Raw genomic sequence first — 24,828 nt, 5'->3', positions numbered from 1 at the left:
ATGAAAGAGCATGTAATTTTAAGAAGGATTCAACGTTTTTTTTTTATGAAAATTGGTTTTCAAATGGCTGAGATATCAAAAAAAGTGCTAATAATAAAAGGCGACATGCCACAACTTTATTGGGATCTCTTTGTTTCCTATCTCAGCCATTTCAAAACCGATTTTCATCGAATAAACTTTTGATACCCCTTAGAACTGCATGCTCTTTGACATCTCATAGAGTGTTTTCTGAATATCTTGCAAAACGTTAAATGCTAAATCCTCACCTCGACCAGAACTGTACACACCGTAAGACTGCTTTGGAGTGATTTTTTTTTTCTTTTTTTTTTTTCTGTAGATGCTTGTTCAATAGCTTCACAGGTTTTCATTGCCAAGGCAACTGTCTCTGCAGGCTTGGGCAAGGCTATTGTTTTTGGATGTACGGTGTCTTAGCCCATCAGTTGATTGGCATGTGTGTCCAGTGGTAGTACTGTGGTCGCCCCATTATCAACGTGAGAGGACAGACTCATAATGCATGCAATTTGCACAGGGCCAATGTTACCTCTGCCAACCAAGGTTGGCTGATGCTAGTCTTGTGCACAAAGACCTGTTTTTCTTTTGATGAAATTTGCATTTTGATGCCAATGTGTATTACTAGTGTCTTCATCTAGATACAATACCCTGTTACTTCATTAATTCCTGATTCTCCTTTATTTTCCCATCCTCAGAGCCGGCAAAATGCAACATTCGGGAGATATTTTACACCTGTGGAATTCAGCACTTCAGTTGGAACCAAAATTTTTAGACTTTGGAGAACAGTAAGTAAACACTTACCAAAGCTGTTTCGTTCATTCTGTTTCAATTAGCAAAACGTTTTGTTCTGTTATTAATTTCTTTTTTTGGCCGCTTTGTATCCCCTTACTTCCACTCCTAGGCAGTGTGCATTGTCCACCTGGATGAGTGGTCATCGTTACGGTGCGACTGGTCACTGCTGGCCATGAATAATAATTATTTTCATGACTTTTAGAGAGTATCGTAACATGAAAATATGTCCATAAAATTTAAAGGAGGGTTTGCATCAAGCACGTGTATGTGACTTCAGTAAATGCAGAAATGATAATTGAACACATTAAATTTTGAGGAATCAGACAATCCATTCAAAAGTTGAGAATTTTTAAAGTTTTTATTTTTTTATTTAATCTGCCGTTATTGGTAGATAAGACGATTGCAACAATTTGTGATGTTACAGTATTGGAACAATATGTAAAAAAAGAAAAATTCTGCAAAGTTGCATTTGTAATGAAAAGTACACATTCCCTCTTCTTGTGCAAATTCACATGTGTGTTAAAGGAATACTATTCCCCGAGCTTTTAAGGGTGGTAAGACAAGTGCTTTTTCCTTTTGCTAGAATTATAGAAATATATGCTTTTTACATAGATCTGAAATGAAGCGTATGTTCATAACTTTTGAGTGAATTTTCTGATTTTCCTCAAAATGCCAGGCTAGTGGAGCTTTAAAAATGTGAACCAACAAACATCAGCCTATTGCTTTTTTTTTTTTTTACATACCCCCTGTTGGCAATGAATGGCTTTCTGCTCACAGAGAGTGAAGGTTTCACTTTTGAAAATGCATTCTTGCAAAAGTGTGATGGCCTCAACTTGCACAGACACCGTTTATAATGGAGAAAAAAGTGTATTGAGTACCTATAAAGTTATAAATGACCTCAAATGAAAGGACACACTTTCTGATTCTTGTTAAACTCTTTGAAGTGCAGAAACATTTCTTTAATGCTGTGCTGAAGGGATGTAAAGCATACAGTGTATGGCTCTTCAAAACCTATGCTAAGTACTAGTAGGTCCATCTGGCATAATGCCATATATGTTCACATCACAATGCTAAGGTCCTGTATAGCACTCCTTGAGTTCATAGCCAAAGGCTCCCCATTCAGGCATAGCAATAGCCCAGTAGTAAGTATTTTTTTTTTCAGTGGTGGTGGTTGGGGATCTGCTGGATGTGAACTTTTCACATTTTCACCTTCTTCCTGAAAAAGTTGAACAAGCATATTTTGATAAGACTTCACAATACTTGTATTTAGGGCGAAGGATATCAAGTTCTGATGCAAAGGGGGGGGGGGGAGGGTCAAGGATGTATTTTCAAGTTGCTAATTTTTCAAAAATGTTACCTAGTTTGGACCATTAGTGTCATTATCATGCCACATATTTGTGATCTACTTGGCAAGGATTAAGAATTGTTGCTGGGATTATCTGTTTGATAAGCACTTGAAGGATCCATATTGTGATGTGTGTGTCTGTGTGGGGGGAGGGGGAGGTGGTGGGGCTTACAACCACTGAACTACAAGTTGTAAATTAATCCTTTCGGTTTTTATAAAGATGTGGTGGAAGATATGAAACTAGACAGGAAATCATCAGGTTGCATCATGTTAAACACGTAGTTCAGGAAAGTTATATATTTTTTTCTATTAGGCTCAGATGAATGCTAGGCACTCAGGGCCACTCCTCGTTTGCATTTCCACTTAGGGGTTTCTAGGGTAACATCCACTGAGTTCATGGCTTGCCCAGGAGCAAACTTGATATCTCATCAGGGTTATCATGGCTAGGATATATTTGATGTCACAAAACCTGAGCTGAAGTCACTCGTGCCTTTCAAGATCATGTTTTGCCATGGTCTTTAGTACGGGTGACTCCTGTCATATTGAAGTCCCCGTGATTGGCAACTTTCCTGCGTTATATCAAAATTTTGTTACAACTGAACTTCAAAGTATGCATTATATAAAGATATGCAGAATAATCTGGGGACCTGAATTTTCACTTCATTGCATCAAAAATTTCATTATGACCCTGTTTGTTATTTAATGGGAGTGAAGTGTAATAGATATACTGAAGAATTGGGCTGTACAGAAGTTGTAGCCACCTGGTGTGCCCCAGTAGCATTTCTTTTATATTTTTATATTTATTCATTTATTTTTTAATTGTTTCTTCAAGTTACAAGCTTCAAGTCGGTTCTTAGTGTTTGGTAATGCAAGTTATCATACATTTATTGTTGTGTGGAAAGCAAAGTCAAAACGTTGATGCAGAAACCCAATACAGAAATTGTACTTGATGATGAAAAGCACAACCATTGATGGGTATGTGTGAGGTACTTTTTTTTTTCTTCTTGAGATTATGATTCTTACACTGTTTTTCAATCAGTTGATGCGTGTCATGGAAATCCAAAGCATATTAAATTCAGAGCAAGGAGATAAGAGGTTGCTGAGAACACATGTCAAGGTTTATCAGAAATGTAAGCAGCAATAAGGACTGTCCTTTGTGTTATTGGCAACCCTAATACTGTTAAGCAAGATATTTTCATGGCATAAAATTTTTGCGAATTGGAGTCGATGGTCTTTTTCGCGGCATGTCACTGATAGGTATACAATGCATATAGTGTTGATAAGAACTTTTGCGTGCATTTTAATATCTCAAACCTTGGGTTTCACGAAATTCGCAAAATAAAAATGCACTCGAATAGTCTTCTTTGTTTTACAGTAGTCTAAAGCAAACAGACATGTTGATGCTGAGGCCAGGTTTGTTATATCAGTGGTTAATGCTACTCAGGGATTTTCTATCGAAATAAGAAAGGGGGGGGGGGGGGTAGTGTTTGTATTTTAAAGCAAAACAAAACTGCTTGAGCTTGCTGTAGCATCCACTCTAATTGGAAATTTTTTTTTTTTTAACCCAATTCCGTGGATTCAAACTCGTTGACTCACCACTTCTAGAGGTTATATGCTAGTGATGCACTTTTTCTTCACCATTACATGTCGATGAAATTTGCCGTGCTTTCAGTAATTCCCCATGATAAATTCATTCGGCATGAAGAATGAACAAGAGCGTTCCTGAATTTATACCCGTGGGACAGTGGACTGAAAGGCTGATGCCATGACAACAAAAAGTAAAGCTTGGAAAAAAAGGAATAAATTAATGCAGATGAACTTTCCAAACAATAAGCTAATGGATCATGTGCAGTGGAGCATTGACGAACAGTGAATGGTGGTAGCAGCCACTGCATGCCCCGCCCCACCCCACCCCCTCTTCATGTTATGTGTCTTTACTGCGGGCTGCAAGCCTTGCAAGGCCCATTACAATGATGCTATGGATATCAGGGTTGATGTGTGTTCCCCTGTATAGCATTACACTGTACTATGATATGAGGTCAGCTAATATGTGTGAGCTGTGATATGCATTGCAAATTCTGCAGGGGGTACTGTATACGCCATATATTTCGCGAGTGTAAATTTTTGCGGATTGGGAATTGCCGACGATTTCGCGAGTGGTTAAATTCGCGATCGTGGAGTCCTGTACTGAACGAAAAAATGTATACGCGTACGTCAAATTCACATCGAGAATAGAGTTGATATTTTTGCGCGTCTTTAATTTCGTGAATAGCACCCGACTCGCGAAATTCGCGAAAATAAAAACCTCGCGAAATATTCTGCGTATACAGTATGTGATGCTGTGTCTCGAATGGTGATTCAAAATTTTGTTATTGCCAGAGACTAATGGGGGTGATCCATTATCCGTCCTCGTTAGCAAAAAACAAACTTCTGGGTCATGTTTCTTTGAAAGGATGTGTGTGTTTCTGTTTGTTTGTTTGTTTGTTTGTTTGTTTGTTTGTATGTGTGTGTGTGTGTGTGTGTGTGTATGTAGAATTAATGCATTAATGCATTAATGCATTACTCCTTCCTGCTTTATATTTGTAAACCCAGTGTGTCTGTAACACAATCTGGGCCACACAGGCAACCATTTGGGTGTCAAGAATGTGCCATGATGGCCCGCATTGAGAATGTTGTTTGATCTGTGATGGGATGTTGTAAGATGATGCAGGAGAAATATTCCTGATTTTGCAGCAGGAAACATGCTTTCATGAACTTGATACTCTGGTAATCCGGTAGCAGGGTTCAGTTACTGATTTCGCTTTATAATGTGAAGCCCCACTAAGCTGCAGGGAACTCAGGGCAGGATTTCTTTAATTCTGTTTTAAGCATGAAGTAGGTATAACAAGAAAGCAATGCAAATTGTTGTATTTAGATGAAAATCTTCATATGTCACATACTTTATGTGGTATTCATCTAATCACACTGCAATTTATTTTTTTTAATTTTTTTTTTTTTGGCGGATTTGCTTCGTATGAATTGACAGTGACAGTTTTATTTTTATGATTCTTCCCACCCCCCCAATAAGTTGTGGCAGAGCCAGCCTTACAATGTATGTTGCATGCCCCTGCCCCTCCCCCTAAAAACAGTGGGTCTAGCTGCTAAGTACTAATAAAAAAGGTTGTGTCTGGTTATATCGTGTTTGATGTAATACCATATTCTTTCCTGATCTTGGGGAGTAAGGATTAAACATACCAAGAAAAAAACAACAACAATCCACTGTTCATAATGCCCTTGCTTCTATAGCTACTTGGCTGCCTTTATCAGCTTTCTGTACAATGTTTGAAACATGTTTCGATACCCACTATCAGAGCACATTTGCAAAAGCCTTTCGGATTACCATGTTTTTCGAGTTGTTGCGTTTATCAACTGTGTCATGAGTTGACTGGGAGCCTTATTACTGCGCAGCTCCAGTTCGTAATTTGACCTGAAGAGCGGAGATGTGTAGTTGACAGTGGTTGGCGTGGGCAGGGCTGAGCTATAATTGCTTTCAAAAAGACTTTGCGTTTATAAACTCTGGAGAAACACATTTCTGGCTCAAATACATTTGCGATCACACTTTTTAGAGCATTTCAGAAATGTGTTTCTAACCCCATAATCAAACAGCTTTACATTTACCAACTGTTTGACTTCCACAGAAAAAATTATTTAAAGTAGAGATATGATGATGAAATTGCAACTTGTGTTGCAGTCATACTTTCCTTGATAAAAACAGGTGTATTTGGGTCTGTACATGTAGACTAGGAGCAGCATCAAGTTTGATGCACGAGTCTGTCACTCTGTGGGCAAATGTGGAGCATAAACCAGGAAGAGCAAATTAATTTGTGTGTCCAACAAAATATGCCAAGTCTATGAGCTTATTTGTGACATTCTAGGAATCACTCGATTCTAGAAGTCCTGAACAATTACAGGTGAATAGTTCAGTGGTAATAGTAGTAAAATTCATGTTCGGGCAACAAAATTGAGCAGCAAAAGATTTGAAGGTATGGTAAGAGTACAACAACTACAAGTGCAATATCTTATGTTCACTTAGGATACATTGCTCAGAATTGAACTCAAAGCTGTGAGTAACTATAGCAGACAGATCTTATCTGAGCAAAACTAGTAGGATTGATTCACACACATGCACACACAAAAAGTAGACTTCCTTTCAGAGCCAGGCATATAATACAGCCAGTTAAAACTGGTCATTTAGTTGTGTTTTTAGCGTGGCAGTCACAATTTTTACTGGTCTTTGACTAATACAGTAATACTGAATAGGAGTCCTAGACATCACCTTTTGTGTGTGTGTTTGTGTGTGTGTTGGGGGGGGGGGGGCAGAGAGAAGGAAAATATGTATTTTAAGTTTCCTATAGTTTATACTCCGAAAAATTGAAATACATTGGGCTATATTGTTGATAATTAAAAATAATAAAGCATGGTCTGCAGTCATTAAAGAAAACATGCATTCATGTGACTGAATTTATCAACATTTCCTTGTTCTTTCTTTGTGCAGTGCGGTGGGAATGCCAGAAATCAGAACAGTCAGAGTGGTCAACCCGCATCCCGAAAACACATTGCGGATGCTGTCAATCTCGGGAACCACACCGCATTTTCATTGTTCTTTTTTTCAAGAAAAGGTAAGAGTTTGTCGTTTAATTTTGATGTTATTTAATAGTTGCTGTTTTTTTCTCTTTCATTTAATTAATTCAGTTGTTGTTTTTATAGTCATCAGTCTACAAGCAAAGTGAAATAGTGGATTAAGCGAATGTGAGGCCACTTGGGTCTGACTGAAAGGGCTACAGTGGCTGGTTCGGTGTGGAATGGTCAGAGATGCAATGTGTATTTCTCTTCTTTAGTACTCTGTGTGTGTGTGTGTGTGTGTGTGTGTGTGTGTGTGTTTCTGTATATTCTAATGTCTTTACCTGGCATTCATCAACAACCGTCTTTATATAAGAGCTGTTTGTGAAGATAAGATGTTGTGATGTTATGATCTGACGTGCATTGAAACAGGACTACATTCATCCCCCCACCCCCCACAGGAAGCCATGTAGTAAATTGATGCTTCACAAAAGAGAGTCATAAACAACAACATCAACAATTACACTGGAGCTTTCTCCTTTCACGTACTAGTAGTTTGTAATGTCTTGTGTAGCGAACTTGTCAATATCACACTGGGGTTTCCACACACACCACAAACGGGCGACCCCAATTCAGTCTTGGATAGCAGTGCGGCTACACTTCCTGTCACACAGAAATATTGGAGGCAGTGACAAAGGCTACCTTGAACAGTGCCAGAAAACATTTGAACTGGAGTGCAATTTTGGGTCCACAAGGCATAACATGATTGAGTTCCAGACTCAAAATAATCTTTTAACAACATTCCACATTCACAGTTTAATAGGATGTTAAAAAATAATTGAATATATTTGTCCTCACTAGATACTAGCTTTAGTTTATTTCACATTTTTAATCCGACACCTGTGATTAACTATTCCAGCATTGTAATGTGTTCCATTCCTGTATAAATCAACTCTTTCTAATCATTTTATGTCATCACTGTAAGCCCTTGATGCTGTTAAGGTATACTATTCTCTTTCAATTTGCTTCACTTTTCCATTCATTTTTTTTCTTTTTTTTGGAACGTGCTTACCATCTTGTTTTAATGACCTAATTCATCCCTATTTTATGTGAAACATGCTACATTTAATTTTTAATAGTAAGTATTGTAAACAAAGAGAGAAATAAAGGAGAGTTCTATGCTCTTAGTCATGCATACATACATACATACAACCTCTTAAACAACATGCCTCTCCCCTGCCACGCCTCCTCTTAAGAGTATTCACTTGCTTGAAGGTCGGGCCAAAAGGGACCCATCACTGCGCCAGACTTTGCCTTGAACTCTGTCCAGCTTCAGGTCGTGGTGAGATATAGCATAGGTGATCAGGGCCCCATTTTATAAAAACTTGATATGATAGCAACTCTTGCTGGAATGGCAATTGTCATGGTAACGACAAGAATCCAGCATCCTGATTGACTATTGCTATTGGAAGTTGTCATTCCAGCAAGAGTTGCTATCGTAACATCTTTTATTAAATGGTGCCCTGGTCCTGTTCAATGTTGACCGTTGAACCATAGTGGTGAGAGCTTCCCATGACTGTCAGTGGTTTGCACACCTGTTGGCATACCGTATCTTGGTCATCTGGGTGAGGTCTCATTTGGCCATCTATTGCCTCTGTCAGGGCTCTAATATTCTACCAGTAAAGGGATTTCATGACTAAACCAGTGACCATGCAGCTTGCGACAGATAATGAAATCAGTGGTCAGTCCGAGGAGGAAAAGTTCCCTCTGGTGTGGTATCCTGAAGTGACCACTGCTACTCAAGAATTGGCCGATAGAGGTTTTTTATTTACCTTTTTTTTTTAATAAACTGATTGGACATTCCTATCATTGCCATGTATACCAAATATGTGACATTAGCCGCTTTTGCACTGTAGTCTGTGAAACTTCAAATACAGTATTTTGTTTGATACTGACTGCAGATATGTCCAAATTGGCCCATTCTTTTTGGATATCATCAAAGACCTGCAGAAACTATTTTTGTTTCTATATACTCAGACACTTCCACTTGTTTATTGTTTTCACTTTCTGAGAGAGTCAAAACTTATGAGTGAATAAATCTATTTTTCCTTCACAAACTGTTCAAAAAAATAATCTTGTTTCACCATTTTCCTGTGAGCTTCATAATTTATTCTCACCCCCCCCCCCCACCTTTCATGACAAAGTCTGATCAGGGTAACTTCATTCCAAAGTGCAGAAGCAGACCTTGATTTTGCATAGAATTTTACGAGGCAATTTCCATATGAAGACAAAGCGAGATAGGGGAGGGAAATAGAGAAAAAGAGAGGGAGAAAGGGGAAATATAAGGTCAAAGTAATATAACTGTGGTCGATATTTTCCTCTTTTTTTAAAAAGTTGTGAGTGGCTTCAATTTTGAGCAAAAAGAGAGTCCTGTACCTTTAAGTATATTGGTGCTCACCACCTTTTGAGATATTTTTAGTGATATATTTCTGAGTGTAATATTCTCTGAATGTAGACTTATTAGACAGTTTTCATGTGGTTTATTTGTGATCAATAATTGCAGCGACAGAGTAAGAATATGAGAATAACTTTTTTTTTTTCTTTCCAGGAAGTAAAGTTTGCAATATTCCACCATTGTGATGGCATAGATTGCATATTTTGAGTTTACAAGAGGCAATATTCGGGCATATTTTGATTTTGTAAATGTCAGGCGACTTGAAAAATTCATGATAAATCAAACCGCAGCAAAATGTAACTGATGTCATACCAAGTTACCTGGATCAATAGTTTTCAGCCTGTTAAGTCCAAAGTATTGATGTTTGTTGAGATGACTGTACCCTACAAGGCTTAATGTGTGAATCAATAATGTATCGCCTCAAGAGGTGCAGACAAAATTTGTCACACCATGGGGGGGGGGGGGGGGGATGTTTGGTTTGATGAGTGAAACATACCTTATCATCATATGATCAGGCTTGATATACATATACTCCAACTCTCACATGAATAAGAACAACTACACATAATAATGCGGAATTAGAATGCATCACATCCAATTATTGCAAGGACCAAATGCATAATATATTTGATGTAACTGCAGAGGGAATTTGTACAGGAATGTCCAATGTTTGAATGTGTCCAGGTTTGAATGTACTCACCAGCAGACCAGAAACTGGCCCAAAAATGAAGTCAAATGTGCAAAATAGAAGGACACTCTCTGAATGGGAGGGGATGGATGGAGCGGGAGATAATGCCATGTTGTCATAGTAACAGGTTCCCACCAGAGTATTGTAGGAATTACAGCTCATTTTGGTTCTTTCAGTGACCACTACCACTCTCCCTGATTGAAGCACAGGCTCAAGGGCTTGTGCCTGTGGTCCATTTTTTGCCCTATGAAGTTCAAAGACTTTGCCACACTCACTCATGGATTTGACACAGTGTACACATGTGAATCGGGCATTTGACCATGTGACCACAGAAGATAGTGTTATAGTCATTCAGAAGAGACCAAAGATAATGGGAATTCCAGCGATGATTTTCATGTTCTGTTGCTTCACAAGGTAAGGTATAGATGGCAGAATTGCGGCATGTTGTGTTTAACCCGAAACTATCATTTACACTACAGAGAACCAAATATAGAACTTCATTAAAACATGTCAGGATACATTTAGAATTTTCATCATTAAAAAATAAATAAATATCGTGGACTCTGTTGGCACAGTGCAAGGAAACTGATTGGCTACTTGATATCCATGCATGGATGGGATTTTCCCTCACAGAGTGAAGTTTTTGAAACATGATCTGTCTGAAATCAGTTGAACAAGAAGATGAATTATTAGGGAGATCAAATGTGTGCAATAGGAGAGTAAAGGCAGTTTGAATATTTGACAAGATATGCAAACGGTTTCCATGGAAACATGAAATAGTGGATGACATTTACCCTAATGGTGCTTCTGTTAGAATCCTCATGAGGTATGTACACAAGGAGGCAAGACTACAATTTCCTCAGTTTTGTAGCCCTGGGTCCATTGATAGCGTCATGGTAGCAAGACCTGCCACCACTGAAATAGTTGTAAACATTCTTGATATTTGCTTACTGTATAAGATTATTATTGTCGCGAATTTCGCGAATCACAGTTGGATCGCGAATTTAACAACACGCGAAAATGTCTACATGTGCTTTGTTAATAGAGCACTAACGTAAAGGTGGGCATCGATTCGCGAAAACATCTCACGAAAATGTCTATGACCTCGTCATTCGCCAAAATATCTGTACACAAAAATGTCTATGACCTCGTCATTCGCCAAAATATCTGTACACGAAAATAACAGTATATACAGTATGTCAACATTTGTTTTATTCAATGTCTTTAATACATATGTATGATCAATTCATATGCTACAGAATATGAATATTGATTTTACAGTGGTGGCCTTGTTCTATGATGATCATGGCTGTGCTGGGATTGCGTGTGTGTCTATTTCTCATGGAAGAGCGAGAGAGAGAATGGTTTATTCGTGACCTCTTTATGTGCCTGGCACTTTGGGCAGTGTGTACAACACCATGGTATTTTTTGTGCCAATCAGCACTCCAAGCAGAGGAAGAGTTAAAACCATTTTTGTCTAAATACGCCAACAACCCCACTATGTGATGTCAGCACGGCATCCAGCTGTTTTACGGCACCAATCACAGAATTTCTGTATCTTGACCGTATGAGTCGGTATGACTGCTGAAGTCGACGATTATTGTTCAAAGGAGCTGAGAAGCTTTTTGGACAAATAGCCCGATGATTCAAACGCTGAGGCTGAGTCATGCCTGCTTTGTACCAGTCCTGGTGTGATGAGTACTGTGTGATGCCACCACCACAGACTTTGAACTTCTCAGGCTGACTGATCCGGCATACTGTATTGTTATATGGCTATGGCTGTGTGCCTTCATTCTTTCTGTCTGTTACAGTTTGTGTCTGTTCTTTCCTCTCTTATCCTTCTTTGTCTGTTCTTTCCTCTCTTATCCTTCTCTGTCTGCAGAGTTATATTTTTCTCTCTATCTCTTTTACAAGCTCATCTTCAAGCTCTCTAAACACTAGTACAGACAGAGCTGTGTATTGGCATGTATGGTTTGTGAGTTACCAATATAGGCCCTGTAATGGTAATGGTTCTTTGAAAACTCGTTTGCAGCCAGGTTGCTGAATTACAACATTTTGTACATTTCCATTGTGTAATCATACAGCAATCATACTTTATTAAAAATATGAAACTATACAATCGTTATATTAAAAGAAAAATAGAATGACGCATAATGAACAAAGTTTTCAAATGACCTAATCTCACTTGTACATTTATACATTGAAACAACTAAAATATACAGGCAAGTTAAGCATATTTCACATTCATATACATACATACATACATACATACATACATACACCCACACAAACTTACATAATATTATCATCAGCTGAGAACCAGAAGGGCGCTATTGCATTGTAAGCTTTGTGCGTGAATAAAAATAAAATGATCAATTCTCAAGAAATAACGACACTGTATTTGCAATGCCATTTGTTATCATTTTTCATTAGAGTGGAGAGGTTCTTGTGCCGAAGCTGAAATATTTGCAGACCCTCCCTGAGTGAAATATGACAGTTCATGTCATCAAAATAAAGAAATGAGAACATATTTTGACCTGTGAAATCAAAGAAAGTGTTGGTGACTATTGCAATAATAGGTTCTTGGTCACCTTCATTGTTACATGTTTGCTCTTGAAGTGTTTCTTGTGATTGTTAGTCATAGTATTGGTATGTTGTAGAGGACATCAAATGAAAAGATGTCAAGGTAGTTGGCATACACACAATTTGTTTGTGCTGTGACTGGTTGATGTGTCAGAACAAGCAATAGATGCAGTGACCTCTCAAAACAACGTAGAACTCTAATGTTTGCTCATCAAACTGTGTGTGTGTGTGTGTGTGTCTAGGGCTTTGTGTCTATTTTTTTTTTTCTCTTTTCCAGGGCCACCTAATGTTGGTTCACTGTTGTATTTAGGATTTTTTTGTTTTTTGTTTTTGCAATGCCATCCAATTTCCGCCGATGCCACTGAACACATATTCAAACACAAAGTTTCCTATTCTGCTGAATTCCGGCAGAAAGCGGAAACTATTTGGACAAGTCCTGGCCTCTTTGGCCAAAGCAAAGCTCAAAACAAGGACATGCATTCATTTTCTCCCCTGTACTGCTGACTTTGAGTATACAAATGTATGTTCTGTTTTTGCATGAAAAGCAAGTTCTCATTCCTTCATGCTTTCATATCATCAAGCAAAGTCATATCTATGTATGCCAAAATGCAGGTATCATGTCCATATATAAAGATCTGAAGGAATGTAAACATACCTATGACAAGTATTGTTTAGGGGCAGTGCAAATTTTGTGCTCACTTGACAGGAGAAGCTTAAGAGTTTCACAAATTCAGAAATATGAGTAGCATACATGTACTTGACTATACTAGTGGGAAAAGAAGAACCTTTTAAATTGTATACTAGTAGTTTATGTATACAGTACGTGAGAAATTTCTCAAAATTTGTAGAGACTAATTAAATATTTGTTTTCATTTGAAGTCATGAAAGTTTATAAAAAAAGAAAAAGAATTGAAACCTGTATAAGTTTTCGTAATTCTTTTAAATTCATGTTCATGAGATTGGTATTCACATTTGAGCGTTTTCACTGTTTTATTTATTTCTTTTATGTGTGTGTGTCTTTTCAGGTTTTACCGCCAAACGGGAACACTACGTTTGATGTAGTCTTTTTAGCAAGAATGCCAGGAAATGTAGAAAATACAATTTTTATTCGCACAAGTGCCGGGACCACGCCATACCAGGTAAGCATCTGAGTGCTTATAAATGTATATTTTACTAGATACTTTAGGAGCCCTTTGAGAAGAGCAAAGAACTAAACATGTTTAGAAATATGCTATTCAAACAATTTTTTTATGTGAAGTCTAAAAGCATCTTGTTCCTCCCAATTATGTGTTTTTTTTTTTTTTTTTTTTTTCTTTTTAAATTGTGTCCGGCCAGTCATGATCAAATTGTACACAACTGTTGTGCATTTACAGTCTTACTTCTAAAACATTAAGTAGGAGATATAGCTAAGCTTGTCCATGTATTCTCACTTCTGACATGGTGCGAGCATACAGTACACTGGCATGTTGCTGAGTTGAGAGTTGTTTGATTCATTGATGGGCTTGCAATTCATGACATAGCTGCAGTATACATTTTTAAAAAAAAAATTTATCTATCTATTTATTTATTTGTTTTATTTATTTATTTTTTATTATTTTATTTTTGCTTGTAACTGCAGTTAGTGACCAGGTTCTGTAACTCAGTAAACATGTTGAGATACGCATGTCAGAGACATGCTTACAGACATGTTGTTTTCGTAGGTATGAAACCTTCCCACAATGATGTGGACTGAACGGGGCAAAATCATGGAATCTTTCTGCTGTGACCATGGTGACCTGTAGAGATCTTTGTGGTTGCGTGTTGAGGAACCCTTGGTGATACATTGACAAGATGTTGAACATTTTGATTATAACCCACTCTGGAGCTCTTTACTGGAGCAGTGGATGATATGACCAGCTGTCGGTCGTTTTTATCAATTTTCACCGTCTGGAGTGACTGTTGTTATCTTTGTTTGCCTTTATTTTGTGTCATATCCTAGAAAACACCAAGTCTGGTCCTGCCAAAAATACTTTTTGTATCTAAAAAGAGAATACTACCAAGCACAATTTTTCACATAATTTGTCTCCTTTGATTGGGCCAAAACCAGAGCCAAATCTCCTAGGCGTGTATGTCTTTGCTTTACGCCTGCAGCTGCATACGCCTGCAGCTGCATACACCATTTATGGGAGAGGTTTTTTTTTCTCTCCTCTAACCGTCTGTGTTGACTTTCCCTTAATCATTAATTCAAGCAAAACAAAACAAAACAAAACCATAAATAAACTATTGTTATTATAGTGATATGATTCGTTGTAAAGAATTGAGTTTATGCTATTTTGATTCGTACAAATATGTATACATATGAATATCGATCCATTTTCCTTTCAAGTGAGATTCTCGCTCAGTTTGAGTGGATCATTGTTGAGTTGATGCCAGTGCACACGCAGATTGTGTTAGCCCTGTTTACTAACATTGCTAACACCTGTACTAGTACTACGACGGTCTAGACATCGGCGCTGTAATTTGCAAGGAAGAGGAGATGAAAGGTTGCGAACTGGCATTGGCGAGTTGCCAAACGGGTAGTTGTGTATCCTGTTGAGTGTGAGTTTCGTGATGTCCGGGTGCAATGCTGACGGTCTTCAGTCTTCATACACATAATGTGGGAGCACCACAGGCATGTATACTAGTATCTTTGGCCATTCTCATTCGGTTTGGCCCAGGCAAACAATAAAACAGACCATTAAATTCTGCATCAGCAGTGAAAGGACAAATATTGTCCTGTATGCTGTATGAATTATCTTGGTCCATCAAGACATGAGTATGCAAGATTTTTGCCAAGAACTGCTGTCTTTTCATTTGCGCTGATTTCAAGATGTTCTTGTTGTTGCCCAGAATTCTGAGATGTGCAGTGTTCAGAAAAGTCTAGTACACATCGTGTTTCTTGCAGTGTTTACATGATTGTCCAAGCATGTGAGATGTTTTTGTCATCAAAGGGCTTTCTTGGCAGCAGCTCACAAGCTGAAGTGTAGCATCACAAATTTCAGCCTAATACACAGAAATTGTATGTGATTTTTTCTCTCTAAAGTTTTATGTGAACCTTAATCAGCCTTATTTTAGAAAGACTTGAGGTTTTTGAGTATAATATTATGGTGAATATTGGCTTATTATTAAAATCATTGTGGAATACAGAAATAGATGAAAATATCCATTGATTACTTGATTATTTAATTTGATTAATTATTTGAGAGTGTCAGTCGAGGTGTTAGCGGCACAAACATCTTGTACCAAGTGAGTTGCTAAGCAGTGACTAAAGTCGACATTTACAGTGACAATAACTCCTGAATTGTAGTTGCAAACACAGCCACTCAGGCACAAATACACATAGTATATCTTAAAACAAAGCAGAACAAAAATTGAGCCTTACTTTTATTGGTAAAGGAACTAACATGTAAAACTTATATATACAGTTAAAAAAAAAAATGACAGCTCATCTTCATATTATGTTAAAGCTAGACTTTAGATGAGTGATTGTACTGTGTGCAAGTTGTATTTTTGTTTATTAGTGAGGAAAAAATGAGAGAGTTGAGCAGTCTTTTTGACATAAAGGACGCCCAGAAACTGAGCATATGGAAAAGTGCCTTTGGTACGCTGAGATATTTGTGTAGCTCAGTGTGATGGACCTTTGAACCCTTGTATTCATTGGTGTGTGTTTGCCCGTCAAGTTTGTTTGTTTTTTTTTTAGAATAACCCAATAACAAGTGCATGAAGGCCCTTTTATGTACATGTTATGTGTATCTCGCTGTCCTTTCAGGAATTTGATATAAAAGATAATTGTAATTAAACTTTGATACCTGAAGAGAAGAGATAGATTAAATGATCAATGCACATTTCAGAACATTAGCATATGTTTCAGAGGAAAGTGGTGTGTATTAAAAAGTTTCTTTCTTGCTTTTAACTGTGATATCTATCAATCAAATAAAGAAGATAACATACTGCTTAGAAATTTCTTGCAAGACAGTTAAGAAATTGCTTGATTAGTACTACTCTTTGGTTAGTAGTTGTAAGTAATTACAGAAAATAGTCTGGAAAGGGGTTGAGCAGTATGCATTTTTATCATGCTTAAGTGTGGAAGTACCATATGTTTCTATTGCTTCAATTTTTTTTTACCACCATGTTGGCATGATATAGAAAACATGGTAGCTTTCAAAAGCACACCACTTCCTTTTTAAAGCTGTGTCTCAGTTGACCTACTTGTAACAAAGGCAGGGATAATTGCATTCTTCAACCTTCTTACACCCTTCCTTATAAAGGATGCATTTTTGTTGTTGTTTTTCTACTACAGTAGTTAATGTATTCTTTCATCTCATTTCATCACAGGTTTTTGGCACAGGTGTTCCCAACCCGTACAGGTTGCGCCCGTTCCTGGGCGCGCGGGTCCCCCTCAACAGCAGCTTTTCACCTTTAATTAAAATGCATAACCCTTTCAGCTCAGGTCTCATGGTGAGTAGCCCTTTCGTGTCACTGTGATATATATCAGAATATACCCCTGTGTTGTATATATACCATATTCTTTTACATTTTCTCACTGAACTTTTATGTTAAATAGTCTTCTTCAACAGCAACCCAAATGTAAAGTGCAATACCATACCATGTTCAAGATAGCTTTGATAAAGACAGTTAAATCAAATAAGCAGAATGGTGAACATAGAGTTTAAATGCCAGAGTGCTGGGGGAAAAGTTGACCATGTGTATTTCACTAGAAGTTAAAGATTATTGATCTACATTGTGTACAGCAAGAGTCTTTTCAAGATGTCAGTACATTTTGAATAATTTCATGAAAATTGATACTTGTGTCGAGTAAGAGGTTCCACAAGTCAGTTGATAGTTTTGTTTTAAATATTTCAAATATTCCATTTCTCCAAGGGACCTAAGAAAGTTTCACACAGTATTTTGTTTCATGGTACTTCCTGTTAAAGGGATTTTTTTTTGTTTTTTTTTTGTTTGGGGGGGGGGGGAAGGGGGATAGATTCAACATGCGGTTTTGTATTTTGTGAGAAGTGTTTACCCCTGCAGAGGAGGATTCTAGCTGTCGATATATTTGCCATGAATAGACAGAAAACCCTGCTACATGTTTTCCTCAGCGAGCAATGTGTCACCTACACACATGGAGCTTTCTGGTCCTTTACTTCTCACAGGTGACAGAAATGTACAGCAGTGGAGGTGATCTCCATCTAGAGCTACCCTCAGGTTCACAAGAAGCCCCCCAAAATCAGTGGGTGAGTACAGTGTGGTTCAATCATCTATCACAATCGAAGGTGTCATGCTAGTGTCAATTTTTGAAGGTAGTATTAAGATGATCATTGCTGTCTTCTTTACATTGTGAATGGTATCATTATCATAAATTTCAGTACAATTACATATCATTATTTTTTAGTATTGGTATAGTGGTGGTATGGAAAAGTGTTAGTAGTAGTAGTAGTAGTAGCAGCAGTAGTGATAGTAGTTGTAGCTGTCAAAGAGAAGACAAGACAAATACTTCGCTGGGTAACTGAGTCTGATGGTATCACACATGTCTTGTTAGGCATATACTGTTATGTGATCAGGCAGCTAGGGCCATTGTTATCCTGGCATTATTTTGTAATGGCGAGCAGCAAACATTGTTTGACAGATTAGTGATGTTTTATGTCTATATTTGGTTGTCATCGCTTTCTTAAAGATTGAGATGATTCTTTATAGCTTTATCAATGTGAAATAACTTCGTCTGTTTCAATTTGTGTGCCTGAATTACTTGAATATCATGGGCTTTAATTATAGAAAAGACATTGAGAGATGAACTGATAGACACTGATAGTTCCCATGAAAGAATTTTACTTGCAATTATCAGCCTGCATCATCAATTGAAATGGGCCATTGATTCCAATCAAGTCATTCACGTAAGCTTAATGCCATGGTCAGTATTTCAGCCATTTAGGAACTTTTGTGGCTCATTGGGTCTTGACCATGGACTATCAATCATGAGGTCGGTGGTTCAATACCCCTGGTTGTGGTTGTGCCTCTAGGCTAGGCACTTTGTCCTCATTGCCTAGCCCTTTGGATGGAACTTCAATTAGAGCCTTGGTACGTTGGTTGTTTGCTTTCAAACATTTTTAGCTTGACTAGCAGCCACTTAAAAACAAAATCATAAAGCAAAATTGTGATATGTGTGGTGTATGATGTGAGCGTCATGAATCGTGTGATACCATCGCAGTATGGGAACATAATGTGATTGGCAGCATCACAGGGCTTGTGTATTGTTATCATGTATCATGTAGCAGGTTTGTGTGAGGGCATGCCGAGAGCCAAACCAAAGTTTGTGGGTGTAGGATGGATATGCATTAACTACCAGGGCATAAGAATTGTACCACCTGTTGATATGTCTCCATCTGTCTTTCTCTTGGGGGGGGGGCGTATTGGGTGACTGAGTGACATTTTTAATTTTGTTTTGTACTGAGTGCCACATACGTGTATATATATATATATATATATATATATATATATATATATATATATATACAGTGCACTCCCGTTACAACGAACACGGTTATAACGAAATTTCGTTATAACGAAGTAAATCTTCTGGTCCCAAAATTATCACCATTAAAGTCTATGGTACAAAATTCGCTTACAACGAACACGGTTATAGCGAAATTTCCGTTATAACGAAGTCTTTACCGAGCGCCACAGACAAAGAAAAACAAAAGAAATGTGCTCCGTTATAACGAAATGCGAATTGCTTTCGAAAATACGTAGCGGAAAAAGCATTTATTGCGTCTTTGCATGGGTGAACGCTTCACACCACTGTGTGTTTGCTCCTTGTTTCACGCACAGTTTCTGAGGGGAACTTGCGTTTATTATTGTAATACAGTTATCCCATCACATTTCACATAGCTTTCCAGTGTATGATGAGTATTCAGTTAATATGATATGATATATATATATATATATGTGGTTCCTTGTTTTCGTTATATTGTATTTGTTCGGTTATAACGAAATTTCGTTATAACGAAAGAAAACTGCCGGTCCCGAGCATTTCGTTATAACGGGAGTGCACTGTATATATACTATGAAGTTGTATTATGTCTTTTTTTATATCATATGAGCAAGTTAATGAATATACCATTTTATCTGTTTCTTATAAATGAAAGCAGAATGAGCTGGAGCTGTATTAAAGCTCTTGCAGAAGGATGTTGTCACTATGGCAACCAAGTGTAGTACTTAATTAAGAGATATCTACGGCTATTATATGGCTTCTCTGCACAGAATTAGTAAAGGTCATTGATCTTTCTTTTTGTGTGTGATTTAGGTTTTTGTCTGGCTTCATTTACAGTATGTGCCTGTCTAGTCAGTAATCATCATTGGTATTTAGATAAGTCATATGGATTCAATCTCAAAATCACATTTTATTTTTTTTCAATGCAGGGGTTGAATTAAAGCATTGTTCATTTGAGTGGTAGGACTGATGCCATTCTCATATGCTCAACATTATTTTGTGATGGCTTGAAAACTTGTAAATGTGGACGGTTATCTTGAAATACGTACTTGTGATAGTGATGAGACAGTACAATACTGCATGTTTTTCAAAACTTGAAATCCTCATTTTACAGGAGTAGGAATGAATGTGTATCATATGCAATGTGATGTGTTCAGCTAGATTTTAGACAAGGGAATCTCTCTGAAGCCAAATTGTGGAGAGTTTCATTGAAAATATAATAAAATAAAATTAAATCTATCAACTGTTGTGTATCTTCATATCTGTTTGTTAATATAGGCATGTGTTAGTTTTAGTATTTTGTGTGTGTGCGTGGTTTTTTTTTTTAATGACTTGAATTTCATTTGTCACATCAAATTTCAGTTGATTAAGATTTGCACAACATGTTACAAACCACAAGCATGACACAAGTGGCTTTGAATCTAATATCTCAACTCAAGCGGGTAGACTGCTAAACTGAGATAATTGTCTGGATCCTGTTGCCTTTACAACCTTGCTAATATCTGTTCATGATGTTGCCTTGAATTCTGGATCATTTGAAAAATGAAAATACAGTGGAATTAGATTTTATCCTACTATTAAGAATGACATTACTTTAGATAAATGGGTTATTAAAGGCAAAAAAAAAAAAATTATATTCAGAAAAATGAAGTGAAAACTAGTTGATGTTCTACCGATCTGTCTAGTACTTGATTCAATATATCATTCTGAAATAAGTGTACATTAAAGATATGAACAGCATATAACTTCTTTTTTTTTAAACTCCTTTAGCTGTTGTTGCATAGTATATTTCAACCAGTCTTTCCCTTGTATTTCATGGTATGTAGTAAATCGGTAAATTTGGCTTTTTTTACATGAATTACAATATTGAGTCAAACCATACAGCACGTTTCATTTTGAGCAAAGTCTTTGTTGTTGCTTTTTAATACTTACCCTGTTTTCTTAACTGAGTCTCAGCAAAATCATAATTTTCATTCTATTGCATTGTTTGATTTCAGGTGCATAATAATTGTGCACTGTATATGTCTCCTGGTACACATAAGGACTAGTTCTTTACTATATAACAACCCCTTTGTGTGCTCTACTTGGGTGAGCAATCCAAGTTGTGCAATTCAACACATGTTGTGTTTATAGTTCTTAGTCAAGATCCAAATTTGCCATGATACAGCACTTTAATACTGAGTATTGTGCAATGCCAGATTATATTTATCTTAAGTATGTATTTATGAGCCAGCTTCTAGAGAACAATGAGAATATCAAACAAATGTGCAGTTTGAATTTACATGGTAGATTTTTTTCTTTTTTTTTAAAGTCAGATTTTTGTCTTTCACCCTGTATATTATAACAACACAAAGACATTAGCTTCTATAGGCTTGTGTGTAATAGGGTGGATTTTGAACTATCATGAAATAAAAGTGAAAAGTGAAAAATTAGATTAAAAAATTAGAAAAAGTTAGATTCATCTCCCTTGAGCACTTTTTGATGCGTGGTGAGCAATAAGGCTCCATGTGGTTGAGTTGGTTTGTTATTGTAAGGATGCTGCCTTGTGGACTAGGTTATCATTCTACAAATGGCGGCGTGTATTCATATTGTGATGCCTTGTGGGGCTTGCCTGACATAGCGCCTTCTCACGTCTGATCCACAGGAGATTGCCCCCTACCAGACAAAGTCGGTGATGCGGGCGAGCTTTGTGGGGCGGACCGAGAACAACCACACGGCGTTCATCCGCATCCGCACCAACCGCACATCGCAGAAGCAGGGCCCCCTGGAGATGGAAGAAGGGGAGTTTCTCATGCTACCAGTGGAGGTAGAAGTTTCCTCAGGTGAGATTATTTTAACTCTTGTGATTTCCACCATCAATAACGTTGCATTAGATATGTTAAAGGGATGGTATAGTTTTGGTTGAGGTGGGACTGCTTCAGGCTTGTAATTTTTTTTTGTGAGATAATGAGAAACCTCTTGTCATTTATGAAAAAACATGTAATTGTAAGAGGAATTTGATGGAAATTGGTTTTGAAATGGCCAAGATATCCAAAACAAAGGTGGGACCCACCTTTTATTAGCTTGATTTTGCTTTGTTTTTGGATATTTCAAATCCTATTTTCATCAAATAAACCTTGAATTCCTCTGAGAATTGTATCCTCTTTAACATTTCATTTAGTGGTTTCTAGGTATCTTGCAAAAAGTTAAAGAGCTGAATCCTCACCTAAACCAATGCTGTACCATCCCTTTAATGCTTGTCATTACCACTATCAATAACGTGGCATTGGATATGTGTGCTATGTTACATGTCCAATACGATAACTGGCAGTAATGGTTCCGGGAAGATTACCTGAAAAGCACTTGAGTGTGAAGGACAGGAAACCAAAACACAACAAATGTATTTGAGTCACTTGAGGTTAAAGGGATATTGGTGGAGGTGAGGATTGGGCTTTTAACTTTTTGCCAGATACCAAGGAACCACTTAGGAAATGATGCAGAGCATACCATTCTAAGATGAATTCAGTTTATTAGATGAAAATCGATTGTGGAATGGGTGAGACATCCAAAAACAAAGTAAAACTAAGTAATCCTGATAAAAGGTAGATCCCACCTTTTATTAGGATTGCTTTGTTTTGGATATCTCAGCCATTTCAAAGCCAATTTTTGTCAAATAAACATTGAATCCCTCTTGGAATTACATGCTCTGTCATATTTCAGAAGACGTATTTCATTATCTCACCAAAAAATGTTAGAAACCTTAAGTTAGGTTTCAACCAAAACGATACAATCCTTGTAAAGGTTGAGTGTAGCTGTGGGCCTCACTTTTGAGTGCGGTAAGATTACATGGCATCGGGCAGTAAGTATGGTATTGAAACTTGACCTTGTAAATGTGCACGTGGTCATTTGTTGTTTGTATTTTCTTAATCTGGTATGTTTGCATCTCTCTATGTTGAGGCTATGCCAGAGGCATTGTGTTTTTTGTCAGGTTGCCCATGTTATCTGTGTGTTTATAAAATTCTGCAAATTTGGCAGCTTTTCCTATGATAACAGCTTATCGAAATCTGATTAAGTCTGTGTGATTACACACATTAAAAAATGCAAATCATTATGTATGCAGTCATACTGTGGAATTTATCTTACCTTTGTCAATAGTGTATACATGGATGTAGTTGATTAATAATGCTGAGTTAAGCAGGGTAGGTATGGTGTGCTGTGTAGAGAGAAAATCATGTTCTAAAAAACTTCATAAAGCCTCATGTGGTGTATATGGACTGACCAGCCCATGGCGATCTGTAGGATAGTAGACTTTCATGTTTCTTGTGCATTGTAATACCACAGTGGTCGGGGGGGGGGGGGGGGGGGGGGGGGGGGGGGGGGGACTACATCTGTGTACGCACCTACTAAGTGCAGTTTAAAAACTTAAGTCGGTGCTGTTGATGTCATAATTTCTCCCTATTTTATGAAAGATGATGAATGAATTACATGTATATAAGACTGATTGCATAATGCATGGCCCAACTATTAATGCTGTCCTGGTTTTGCTGGAATGGAGAGATTGAAGAACCCAACATGCTAGGTCTACCAGTTTGTTTCAAAAGATATGAACTATCAAAATAACAAAGAAAGTCAGCTTGTGGGAGCCAATGACTTTGCACCAAGATACAATGTAGGTCTTTTGGAAGTCCAAACATGTTTTTTTGGACCAGAAAAGAGAAGTTCTAGAGTGAAGATGAAGGAAACTGCCTGCCAAGCAGGAAGCTGTCACGAAGGCCGCAAGGGTACCAATTGCAATACCATCCCTGTTTTCAGATATGTCACAAAACAGGGGCAGCGGAGCAATTATGCCACTTCGGTGCACATGGTACAGTTGTATGCTGACACAAAGAGTGACACCTTTGGAGCCCTGTCTGCAAGAGAAAAACTGGGGTTGATTTCGACCAAAATAACAAAAGAGGGAAATGCATAATCTCTCACTGCCTAAATGTGACGGGCTGATAGCCATGCTGTACTTGATGAATTTCCTCTTTTGTGGTCTTCATAATGTGTCAGGGTGTACTTGAACAGATCAGTGGTGGAAAACACTGTGTGCAAATACAGAAATATGGGCCAAGCAACTCTCGTTGAAGGGGTTATTCATGTTACAAAACAGAGAAATGTTAATTTTGCCCGACTTAGGTGTGTGATGATCTTCAAGTGAATAAACAAACGAGACAAAAACATGCAAGCAAAATAATAGAAATTCTCAAAATCGTGCTATCAAGATATCTTTGACCAGATCTATCCTCATGTTACTAAATTGTGTACCAAAATTGCTTATTCTAACACTAATGTCCATGAAAAAAACAATGGTTTGTAGTGCAGTCATTCACTATTATTCAAAAAAAAAAATATTTCGCCTTGATTTTAATGTCTATTTTCCCTTTCTAATAATGGCTGCATTTTTACACAATATCAGAGGCATAGATTTACAAGCACCCCACTTCCATGGGTGACAGTTTTTTCGATTTTGGGTTGCACAGTAGGCTCATCAGAGGTCAATTACAATTCAGCTGGCGGTATTCAAGTTGATAAAGTTTTCCCCCTCTACCTTCAAAGTGATGAGCAGGAGGAGAATGCATCAAGAGATTTGATAGTACTTGTTATATCTCTCTGATGCTAATTCTTGTAATGACAGCAAAAAGAGGAAACCCACTCATACGTGTGTGATTACGTTTCACTTAAGTCTCTTGTTTTCGTCTCCATTACAGTTTTAACAGCTTTAGTGATGCAATCATTTTCTTTCAAAATCACTTTCGGTTATTACTGCTTTTTAGCATATTTGTACAGATAGTCCAGAAATAGAATAGAAACATAGGTACTTTTTTTTT

At 37.4% G+C, this 24,828-nt stretch overlaps 1 protein-coding gene across 1 annotated transcript in view; it reads left to right on the top strand.

Moving 5' to 3' along the window:
* Nucleotides 1-24,828, top strand: part of LOC140234579 (transmembrane protein 131-like) — a 96,161-nt gene that overhangs the window by 26,954 nt on the left and 44,379 nt on the right. The window contains exons 4-9 of the mRNA XM_072314600.1: nt 708-797; nt 6,684-6,807; nt 13,500-13,613; nt 16,828-16,950; nt 17,646-17,726; nt 21,624-21,801. Coding sequence (XP_072170701.1) covers nt 708-797; nt 6,684-6,807; nt 13,500-13,613; nt 16,828-16,950; nt 17,646-17,726; nt 21,624-21,801 — 710 coding nt within the window. The remainder of the gene's footprint in view (nt 1-707; nt 798-6,683; nt 6,808-13,499; nt 13,614-16,827; nt 16,951-17,645; nt 17,727-21,623; nt 21,802-24,828) is intronic.

This window comes from Diadema setosum, chromosome 11, assembly GCF_964275005.1.
Source record: "Diadema setosum chromosome 11, eeDiaSeto1, whole genome shotgun sequence".
Taxonomy (NCBI): domain Eukaryota; kingdom Metazoa; phylum Echinodermata; class Echinoidea; order Diadematoida; family Diadematidae; genus Diadema; species Diadema setosum.
Note: the sequence above shows the minus strand (reverse complement) of the source record. Positions and strands in the feature narration are given on the sequence as shown.